This window comes from Protomyctophum bolini (genome assembly GCF_963924005.1).
Source record: "Protomyctophum bolini genome assembly, chromosome: 16".
In the NCBI taxonomy this organism is placed as follows: Eukaryota; Metazoa; Chordata; class Actinopteri; order Myctophiformes; family Myctophidae; genus Protomyctophum; species Protomyctophum bolini.
In genome coordinates, this window is record NC_137877.1 from 8222082 (window position 1) to 8234485 (window position 12404).

The 12404-nt window shown below is 45.7% G+C and overlaps 1 protein-coding gene across 1 annotated transcript in view; it reads left to right on the top strand.

The window, feature by feature from the left end:
* The window catches only part of klf12b (Kruppel like factor 12b), a 34860-nt gene that overhangs the window by 4614 nt on the left and 17842 nt on the right, over positions 1-12404 (top strand). Inside the window, exon 2 of the mRNA XM_080786262.1 lies at positions 7852-8446. Within this exon, the coding sequence (XP_080642388.1) occupies positions 7852-8446 (595 nt within the window). The remainder of the gene's footprint in view (positions 1-7851; positions 8447-12404) is intronic.

Sequence of the window (12404 nt, forward strand, 5' to 3'; positions counted from 1 at the left end):
AAAGCCTCCAGGCGGTGTTAGCCCCGGGCACTTTGTGACACAGCCATCCTATATATACGGCCACCATAGCAAACACAGGGGCGGCGTTGCGCTAAAGCATCTGGATGATTGCCTGAGGGCTCTGGAGGAGGGGAGAGTGCTTATCCCATTTAAGCCTGACGTCGAAATTAAAAAAAAAATGTATTTTTTTCTGTATCAGTGGTGCTCAATATTTCATGTCAAGGACCCCAAAAAATATATGTAATATGCCGCCAACCCCCATCTGAAAATATGTTGTTCCAGGGACCTCCCTAGAAGCAAAGATTTGAGTTAAAAAGATTCGCTCTGAAAGAATATATATTCAAAGATTTGTGGTATTTTCACTAATTTTCAAAAATAGCAGACCTATACAAGCTCGTAGCGCGCCACTCGGTGGCGCGCTATGAGCTTGTAGATCTGCTATTTTTCAATAGCTATTAACATAATGCTTTAAAACACCAAAAGGGGTTCCCGCCCAGAATGGCTTATACAAAGGAGGAGTAGACGTTCATATACAGGCACCACAGTGGACATTTGACATTACAGGCATCTAGTGAAAAGTGACCATTAGTGATATTTTTTTGACAGGGGTTGTTTCTCATGGTAATGGCCTAGACCTAGAGTATAGCGGAAGATCTATAGCTACCCCTTGGATGGTGAACACAGAGCTGTATAAGAACTAACCATAATGATCAGTGGAACTCGGGCAGAGCTCCAAGGAGAGGAGGGGGGGGCCTTATGGGAGATCCATGCTCTCCCCCTAACAGGGGAAGTTCAATAGCAATAGAGTCCCGTTTAAGAGTACATCTAAGGTGAAATGTGTCGCTATATGTGATTTATACAACAAAAAAACAACAACAGCAAAATGAAAACAACCGAGACTGAGACTGAGATGAAGTGCAGATTAAAGATTGTCACTTTGCCACAGTTTGCAAAAGCTTATGACCGCGACTAAGGCGTCCGTCCGTCCGTCCGTCCGTCCTTCTGTCTGTGAACAGCTAATCTCCCACACTGTTGGCTTGATGGCAGTGGAACTTTGCACACACACACACACACTCCCTGCAGGCTGCCAAAGCAGAACGTCTGCCCCACATTTTTGAGGAAGAGGTTTTTGGGCCTGTTATAGCGCCACCAGGAGGCCAGTTATCTTTTTTTTTTTTTACATTGTTTTGACAGCAGCACCCCTACAGATTTTGTCCAAACATTGCACAAATCGGTAGACAGTATCTCTATAGTCAGTCATTAAACGAAAAGGGTCTTTCAGATTTCCAGCCTTTTGGGTACCGTCCACAAACTTCGTCTTAAACAAACATTAAATTCCCATTGACAATGAATGGAGGATTTTACGTCGTAGTGTCTGAGGAAATTAGGCATAGTGTCTATTTTACGTAATGATGATGTCCGATGGTAAGAGCGCCCCTCACTTCACACGGGGGTGATTTTTCATATTCCATCTAGATTGGCTAAGATTGCTTCGTTTTGAACAAAATGCCTCAAATCATGAACACAGCGTGCGATGTCCGTCACATTCCCACTAGCCCGAGGAAGAAATGCCACTTTTTTACCTATAAACTGCACCGATCTGTGTAAAACGTTGTATGTGCACTCCCCTAAGGCCAAGGAAAAACCTTTGTCCTGTATTTTTCCACATCTAACCCATGTTTTACATTACTCCTTCAGATTTGATCTAAATCGGTCCTCACTTTTCCATCTTCTTCACTTTTCTGTTCTCACTTTTTATCCTCAAAACGTACTTTGCTCAGCCAATCAAATCATCACTATGACTCACAGAAACACACAAAGCTGGCCAAACAAAAAAAAACATTTTTTAAGTAGTTTGACATGGGTGTACATGTGGTGTAGTCTATCTTGTGGACCAGACCCATTGCAAGTTGCTGTACTGAGCCATCCCACCATAGCATAATGAGCAGGGGTTAAATGTTTGTTTTGGGATGTCTGAAGCCTTGTTTTGTAAGGCCTTTGTGGTACCATGAGGTGCACGCATAGTGACATTGGATGAAATATAACCCATGTAGGTACTTTCCTCTTTTCTTGAAAACCATTTGTTTCCAATGGTATATTGTGATAATATATCATACAGTTGCTTTGGAAACACGAATCTTACAAATGTAACTAAAATGTATCATTGTATACATGATATTGTTTTCATCTCATTGTAGTTTTCCCCAGATACCCACCCTGTATTTCTCCTGTCACTATCAAAAGGACCACAACGGATTTACACTTTTAACCCATTTTGACGATTTTTATGAGCTTGTAGATCTGCTATTTTTTAATAGCTATAAAGCATAACATGATGCTAACACCGAAAGGGGTTCCTGCCCAAAATGGGTTAAGCTTTATTGTTTTGATCCCGTTGACTATTGTGTGCTTTTTGTACATCAATTGTACATTGATTTGTCAATAAGAAATTCCATCAATTATCTATAGGACCACATCTTGTTCGATTTTAGCTGCCCACAAACAAAGTGCCTGGTAGGTGGTATTGTGAAGCAGGAAATAATGAACCTTGACCTGACACTTGGGGTTGACCTCGGCTAAGGGGTCAGAGGTCAGCAGAGAGCATATTTCATGGGGCAATGTTTGTTTTCAGACTCGGGAGGAGTTTCACGGGATGTGGGGGGGGGGGGACGGGGGGGACGGGGGGGGGTCGGGAGGTTTGAGGCAATGCTGATTCATGGGGGCCATAACATTTCCTGTACACTGAAAATGAGTGTACAAGTCTGGGGTAAAAAATAGTGGACTACGTACTTCATAAAAGCACACACGCCGTCGCTCACACACACACACACACACGCACGCACGCACGCACGCACGCACGCACGCACGCACGCACGCACGCACGCACGCACGCACGCACGCACGCTCACACACACACACATACTACTATAGTAACAAAACTCCGTCGGTAATTCACTACAGATCCACCACTCTCTCAGCCCTGTGCACAGTCATTACGGCAGGCGAAAGAAATGTGGCTCTCTGAAAAACAATTGGGTGACCAAATACACCATGGAGAACATTTTTCACATCTGCTCTCTGTGGCGCGCTGGGGTGATTGGAGCACAAAGCACTCCCCCCCCCCCCCTACATGATTAGTGGGAATCCAGGATCTCTCTGTCTCTCTCTCTCTCTCTCATCTCTCTCTCTCTCTCTCTCTCTGCCTGCGTGACGGGGACTCGTCTTGATCGAGAGAGAGAGTGAGAGAGTGAGAGAGCGAGAGAGCGAGAGAGTGAGATAAAGAGAGAGAGAGAGAGACTCCGCTGTGCGGACTGACACCGCTGACCACATACTCTAGCGCTCCTCCTACGCACTCTCCTACGCCAAACATAGCCAGGCTGCTTTAACCCATTTTGCGCGGGAACCCCTTTTGGGTGTTAGCATTGCTTTAGCTATTGAAAAATAGCAGATCTACAAGCTCATAGCGCGCCACTCGGTGGCGCGCTCTATGAGCTTGTAGATCTGCTATTTTTGAATAATCGAAGAACGACTGACATTTTTTTAATCTGATCTCAGGTCAGAATGGGTTAATCAGACCAGTGTGTGTCCAGTGGAAACCTCGTATGAATCTGATCTCAGGTCAGAATGGGTTAACTTTCACATCACACACACACACACACACACACACAGCGAGCGCAACATGTTTCACTTGACAGTACCCCTATTGTCAGTGTAGGAGAAAAAAAACAACAGAACAGAACTGTGTTGTTGATGCAGAAGGAAAACCATGGTATTTATTTATCTATTTCTGTGCATTCATTGTGTTTTTTCTTTTTAACCCATTCTGACCTGAGATCAGATTCATACGAGGTTTCCACTGGACACACACTGGTCTGATTAACCCATTCTGACCTGAGATCAGATTCTAAAGATGTCAGTCGTTCTTTCGATTTTGCAAAAATAGCAGACATACAAGCTCCTATATGAGCTTGTAGATCTGCTATTTTTCAATAGCTAAGCACGACACCAAAAATGGGTTCCACGCACAAAATGGGCTAATTCGTCGGTTTGGTCTCGTATAAGTCGACCAAGATTGTGTTAATTGATTCAACGTTATCGCACGTTTCTTTTTTGCCACGATCGATATATCCTTTCTTGAAAAAGATCATGAGCTCATCTCTTGTATAAACTCCCCAAGGAGGCGTGTGTGTGTGGGACTGTGGTGTTACAACACGACAAGATGTGTGAGCTTGTAGATCTGCTATTTTCGCCGATTTTATTTTATGTTCCCGAATAGCGACACCCCCGGGGTTCACGTGGGCTAAAATCAACGAATGGATTATAGTCGACACATTCCTATGACTATTTTTCGACTATATAGGACTGTCTTTGGGTTCGAGGACGGCCCCTATAGAACAAACATCACATGGTTATAGGGACGTCGAGGCAATAGTGCCACTAGTGTTCCTGAGCCACGGAGAAAGGAAGAATGTACGGTATAGGAGATTGACAGGCACTAGCAGTATGTCACTACAGTATATACCAGTATTACTGTATGTTTCCCATTATACTAGTTGGAGTAAACAGGATGGTGAAACGTGTGTGGAGGTGCACGGGGGAAGCAGTGTGTCGTCTGCTTGGTGTTAACCCATTTTGGACTGGGGTCGATAAAAAGAAAAGAATGCTTCCAAATCCTAACATTTTTCAGAAAAACCCATGTTTCTATTATGTCAGTGGTGCTCAACCTTTTTCATGTCAAGAACCCCCAGAATGATCTCTATTGGGCCACGGACCCCCATCTCAAAATATGTAGTTCCAGGGACCTCCCCCAGAAGCCAATATTTTAGTTAAAAATGTTCGCTCGGAAATATATATTCAAAGATTTGCACCACATTTTTACGACTTTTCAAAAATAGCAGACCTATACAAGCTCGTAGCGCAACACTCGGTGGCACGCTATGAGCTTTGTAGATCTGCTATTTCTCAATAGCTAAAGCACGACATAATGCTATAAACACCAAGAGGGGTTCTCGCCCAAAATGGGTTAAGTTAAGGGTGTGTGTAGAGGGACGCGCTGAGCCACCGGCGCTGCCCTTAGGAGGCCCATAGCTGACTGACAGTGAGTTAGAGGAGAGAGAGAGGGAGGGAGAGAGAGAGAGAGAGAGAGAGAGAGAGAGAGGGGGGTCAGGAAATTGAGCCCATATGATGTTTTTCCACCATCACAAAGGAGATTTAGGAGAGATACGCTGGGAGCCAAGAGAGCTGCTTTTTTCTGTGGGAGTGATATAAACCAGGAGGAAGAGACGGAGGACCTATGCCAAGATAGGAGAGAGAGTGTGACAATTGTGTGTGTGTGTGTGTGTGTGTGTGTGTGTGTGTGTGTGTGTGTGTGAGTGTGTGTGTGTCTGCGTGCGTGCGTGCGTGCGTGCGTGCACACGCTTCGCAAAAGACAAGACAAAACACCATCTCCGTACAGTCTCTGCTTTTCATCTGCGTATGACATCATGCTATAACCAAGGAGACAGGAGGAGCAGAGGAAATTACTATGTTCCTTTCTCAGTAAATGTCAGTGCTAGATACCTGTTTGACATCCCTGCATGCTTCTGGATACAACAAAACATCACTTCATTACTGAGGAGGGGCTGATAGGAAAAGAGTAGGGAAAGAATGCCCCTAAGACATTCTTAGCCTTTGTTTTGAGGGTACAACGTTATTTCAAGCTGACCTCCCCCCCCCCCCCTTCCCCAATTAAATGACAGTTGTTCACAGATGTTCAGTTATGCAGACATGCTTTGTATTTATTGTTTTCATTTATTATTTTATAATGTTCTTGCCAGGCCATTGTTATAAATGATCAGTGATTCTCAACTATGTTACCTGGTTAAATAAAGGAAAAATAAACTACTAAACAAAACAAAAACTTCAGCTACAAGTGATCAAATCGGCTTCAATTTGATTTTCGAGAATCTCTTTGGCTCTACTTTATGTACTAATTCCACTGAAGCAGCAGTAATTATATTGTTTCGTCTATTTTTAGCATCCGTTGTATGAAGTTCAGTTCAACAACTTAAACCCTATATACTGTGGTGGCTATACTTGGTCTACTCTACACACTCACCTCTTTGCCTAAAATAGCAGATCTACAAGCTCACTGCATTCTATACAAGCTGATCAACACGTTGCGTTGGGACGCCAACGCAACGTAGATTGTGAGCTCGTAGGTTGGCTATATTTTTGACAAACTGTTCGCCTGTTATGACATGTCCAGTATAGGGCTGCTATGATCCACAGTATTTTTATTTTTATTTTTTTATCCCGTGATTTTGTAACCCATTTTTCACCCGTGTGTCAATTATTTAATGTGATCCTGGGCTCTACACACCCTCCAACAACCTAGTCCCCATATATGGGGGACATGGGGAGAGCAACGGACTTGAACTCATGCTTCCTTCATGCCTGAGTGTCCAAGTTGCTTCTTTACACCTGACAGGGGGGAGTTTCACTGGTTGGACGTAGTGCGTGGAAGGAACCAGTTCCTTTCCCCTCCATCAGGCGCCCCGGCTGGCTAGGGGGAGGCATTCAAGTTTTTTAACCTGGGCATTTCCCAGAATATAATTTTCAAGTGTTCCTTGTTCCTTCTTCCTTGTATTATTATTTTTACGTTGCTCCTCTGGTTACATTTGGTAATGTGACATATGGCTGAAAAAAGGCTGAGAGACACTTTTTGTTCATAGCACACACCCGATAAAAGACCATTGATTTGAAATATTGATGATGATATGATGAGTTCAATAGAATCATTTAAATGCGATGCACATGTATGTGACTTTGTTATAGACTAGTCCGACGCTACATTATGTGACTTTGTTATAGACTAGTCCGACGCTACATTATGTGACTTTGTTATAGACTAGTCCGACGCTACATTATGTCAGGAGATATAGTTGGTTGGCCCTTGGGTGTTTTAATATTTTCTAATATGGCCCCCTTTGAAAAAAGTTTGGACACCCCTGGACTAGACTATAGCATGGAGTGTGTGTGTTGTCGAATCGTCGAAAGCAGGACATTACTGTATCGGTGGACGCAATTAAAATGAATGTCCTACATTGTTAGGTTCCCACATCCCTCACTGCATTTATTAGCATACTTTGTATTAAGAAGTATAGCCGAATAAATTGCTATTTCAAACCAAGTCGTGGAATTCCAGCACAAAGCAAGGAACATGCTGTGATTCTATTATTATTATTTTTTTCTTTTTATAGATTTTTCAACACACAACAAGACATACCAACATACATATATACACCACTAGACTACACATAAGCATACAATACATTAAGAAAATTAAAAAGACTGAAATACAGGACCCAAAACAGACACACAATAAAATAAGGTAAAATAAAAATATAATGGTAACAAGGTTATATCATTATTGCATTATACTACAATGTTCTCAAACAGATCGTCACTTGCGCCAAACAAGAATAATTAAACTATTAGACAGCAGTCCTACACACCTGAACATCCTCAGCCGGGAACTTTTGTTTAAAGGTATATTCAGTGATTTCACTTAATTCAAATATCACTTATTTTTTTGTTTTGTTGTGATAATCCTCTCTACTATAGAGTGTGCTGACCATATAAGGAGTTCCTCCCTGTCCCCAGTTAACCCCTGGGGGTCAAAAAACCTTAGGTTTCGTTATTGGTTCTCTATCCTGATTGGATGAAAGCTTGGGTCCCAAGGCAAAAACGAAACCTTCGGTTTTTTGAGTGAAATCACTGAATATACCTTTAAAATAGTCCAAAAATGGCTGCCCCAGACCACGCTGCGACTCTAAACGCGTCTCTCTCTTTCTGTCCCCATATACACAGCTGTCCAAAGTGCGCCGCGTCTACCCCGCGATGGTGGACATGAGCGTAACGCCCCTCCTGCTGAGCAGAGTCAAGTCGGAGCCTCCGGAGGACCTGCTCGCTCACGACCCGCACTTCCTCCTCCACGCGCAGACGGAGCCCGTGGACCTGTCCATCAACAAGCCCCGCCCCTCCTCCGCCCTCGCCCCCCTGTCGTCGTCCTCCTCCTCCCCGCTCACGTCGGCCTTCTCCCCGGCCTCCTCGCTGTCCTCCTCGTCGTCCTCCTCCTCCCTGCTGTCCTGCTCGCCGTCGTCCGTCATCACCTCCGCCTCCTCGTCGGTGCTCGCGCCGTCGAGCGGCGCGGTGCGAGGCCAACAGTATTTGCACATCTTGCACTCGTCCGGCGGCCCGCTGAGCCTGCACGCCGCCGGGGGGAAGCTGGGCCACGGCCACGTGCACCGCATCCCCGTGGTGGTGCAGTCGCTGCCCCTCATGTACACCGCCGCCGCCGCCGTCCGGTCGCCCTCCTCCTCCTCCTCCAGCCTCCACCACCACAACAACAACAACAACGCCATCATGCTACCTCTGCTGGACGACATCAAGAGCCACGGCAAAGGTGAATATGGATGTGTGTGTGTGTGTGTGTGTGTGTGTGTGTGTGTGTGTGTGTGTGTGTGTGTGTGTGTGTGTGTGTGTGTGTGTGTGTGTGTGTGTGTGTGTGTGTGTGTGTGTGTGTGTGTGTGTGTGTGTGTGTGTGTGTGCGACGTGACGCCAGTATATGCCATTCTGAGCTGAGATCAGGTTCTATAAAAATGTCTTCTATACATCCTGACAGTTTTCCATTCTGACCTGAGATCAGATTCTAAAAGTGTCTTCTACACATCCTGACAGTTTTCCATTCTGACCTGAGATCAGATTCTATAAAAATGTCTTCTACATCCTGACAGTTTTCCATTCTGACCTGAGATCAGATTCTAAAAAATGTCTTCTATACATCCTGACAGGTTTTCTGAAAAAGCCGTGTTTCTATGTCAGTCGTTCTTTGATTTTTAAAAAAATAGCTAGCGCTACGAGCTTGTAGATCTGCTATTTTTCAATAGCTATAAAGCATAACATAATGCTAACACCGAAAGGGGTTCTTCTCGCCCCAAAATGGGATATACAGACGCTATACTGAATACCAAAAGTGTGAGACACAAACCAGTGAAACGCCAGTGCATTACGATTATACTTCCGACTTGTTGGTTATCACCTCACGAATAATATTAGAATGGCATTAGTGAGCCATGCTGAATGAAAAGCTGTTCGACGGCTCCCCCGTTGTCACAGTGGGGTCATAGAAGGGGCCACGTGCTGCCACAAACACACACACACACACACACAGACACACACACACACACACACACACACACACACACACACACACACACACACACACACACACACACACACACACACACACACACACACACACACAGACGGAGGCATTTGTTGTGCTGTGGCGCGGTGGCGGCCGGCCCCCTGGTGACCTTGCAAATAAATGGTCTTTTGGGAAGATAAAAGCTTTTCGTCCTATATCAGCAAGTCGGAGTGCTATCCGTTTTTATTTTTTATTGCCGACCCAGCCCTATACAGTGATGCACTCACTGCTGTCTGTCGCGTGTTAACAGTCAAAAGACTTCGGGTTCGACGCGAAGACGCGTTTGCAATGAATGTGTGTGCGCAGGTGTGTGTTTGTGTGCGTGCGTGCCGTACGTGTGTGTGCGCATGTACACCACCGTACGTGCGTGTGCCGGGGCCCTCAGGCGACAATGCTCTCCCTCTGACTGGAGAATAGATTTGCAAGGATGAAAGGCTCTCCATCTTTAAGTGAGAGCCATTTTGCTTTGGCTGCATCCCCTATATCTCCTCTGGTCCAGGTAACCAGTGCCAGAAGCAGACATGAGCGTCTAACCCCCCACCCCTCCAAACCAGAAACACACATCTGGGCCACAACCCTCCCTCCCTTCCTTTTGTGTGTGTTTGTGAGTGTGAGTGTGAGTGTGTGTGTGTGTGTGTGTGAGTGTGTGTGTGTGTGAGTGTGCGTACGTACATGTACGTGAGCGTGTGTGTGTGTGTGTGTGTGTGTGTGTGTTGTGTGGCGCAAGTGCGTGCGTATTTTAGCCCTTAGTTGGGCCAGCCTTGTGTTATGGCGTTGGTTTCTTTTCCCCTCAGGGTGTGGTTTTACTGCAAACCACTGGGAGTGAGCTCTGGGTGTTTTCTGTCTCGGGGAGTGGTGTGGACCTCGGAGCGTCACACAGGGGAGCTGTTTGTTGTAAAAGAAGCTTGTTTATCAAGGAGAGGCTCTCTCTCTCTCTCTCTCTCTCTGTCTCTCTCTCTCTCTCTCTCTCTCTCTCCTGTCTGTCACTCCCCTGTCAGGCTGACAGACGGACAGGTCCAAACACGGATACTGTAACTGCGCGCTGATACAGCATGCAGATAGTGTACTGTACAGTACAGTACAGTACAGTACACACAGATGTTTGTGCTCACTCACTCACTCACTCACGGCGTGTGCAATTCATAGACACGAAGAAATGCATACACACGTATTACATATAGGCACAATTATTGTACTGTATGCACACATGCACACACGCACACGCACACACACACACACACACACACACACACACACACACACACACACACACACACACATCGATACCGATACATACACTAAAATCCTCAGTGTATGATGTATCCATTTGTAACTCTGAGAGGGTGTATACAAAAGTATAACGTCTGGTTTGGTTACTTTTGTACACCGTCAGAGTTCAGCTAATATACTGTAGGACTTTTACGACCCTGCAGTCGGTTGGGTGGGTCAAGGGGGGGGGGGTCCACTTGAACATGTGGGCGTTTTTAAACATTGGGTGTCTGCTCCCTTTAGAGAGGAGAGGAGAGGAGGACAGGAAAAACAAGGCTTGCATAAGAGGGTGTGGACGGATATTGAAGATGGGTGGCACGCATACACACACGTGCACACACACACACACACGCACATTACAGTGCAACGTCAACTCTGCCCAGTTGCGTTTAACACGGCGTCATGAAACACGAGGGAAATCGGGTCAGCGCTGGGTGTGGTTGGTGGATACAGTACAGTGTTTGCAGAGACAGTAAACAGCAGGCGAACGGAACACTGTGACATTGTTGCTTTCGCTGTAACACTTACAGTATACTGCCTGCCGTGACTCTGGGCCCCCGGCTCAGTGGCGCACGTGCACGCCTTGCACGCCTTGCACAATCACATTCTGGCATTCTAAAGTGCCCCCGAAACTGTAACTGTAACTGATAATAATATTATGACTTTATATATGTCTTCTAAATCCTGACAGTTTTCTGAAAAAGCCGTGTTTCTATGTGTCAGTCGTTCTTCGATTTTTCTAAAACAGCAGACCTATACAAGCTTGTAGCGCGCCACCGAGTGGCACGCTTATGAGCTTGTAGATCTGCTCTTTTTCAATAGCTAAAGCATAACACGATGCTTATACACCAAAAGGGGTTCCAGCCTAAAATGAGTTAAGCCACAGTCCAAAATACTTTGTCATATCATTTGCCTTATTTAATGGCATGGCCCCAAAGTAGCAGTATAGGTTAAATGTGACCCGGGATGAACATTTAGTGCCTTTCATTTCAGACAGTCATACCGTCTGTCGTAAAAACGTTACGTAAACGGCCTGTTAATGGCTGGAGAAATTGAACTGTTGGGGACTTAACTGTAGAAGTTCATTCCCACTATACCACTTCTGCTGTATTGAAGACATACAGACATACAGACAGACAGACAGACAGACGGACAGCTTCGCTGTGCCAAACAGGCGCTCACACAACATGCGGTGTGTACAGGTCGTATAGGTCTGTGTTTCGCCCGAGACCCCATTTTGTCTCAACGCAACCCCAACAATCTCATATCACCACATGAGTCCCTGCAGCCCCCTTATTGCAGTCCTTCAAGCAAGGCACGCGCAAACAAAAAGCACGTGTGTACACATAACAGTACATGGATGCGCACGGCACGCGAGAACATGCGAGCGGCGCACACATGATGCAAGCACGCACACAAACACACACACACACACACACACACACACACACACACACACACACACACAGGTTGGCCATCCTCTTTAGGAGAGGGCGGGCAGCCTTCCTTTTCACTGCTGTCTCCCTGTCTCCGGCAGGAGGTTGCCATGGAAACAGGGCTTGACTGTGGAAACAACAGGAGAGAAAGAAAGAAAATCCAGGGCTCTGCCCACCTCTCTACCACCACTCCTCCTTTGTGTGTCCCTTTGCTCAAAATACCCTTTTTTTTTCTCCCTTTTTATTTTTTTCTCTCCCTCCCTCCCTCCTCCTCTCAAACACACACATTGCACATTTCTGACTAATTACCGGTTTTCCATTCCGCACTACTCTCCTCCGGTCCGTCTTTTTACTGTGAGGAGGAGGGATGCTGTCCGCTAAAAGCAAAAAGCTGCAGGCGGAGAGTCACGGCATTATCTGTGTCCCCCGCCACCACAAGTAATAACACC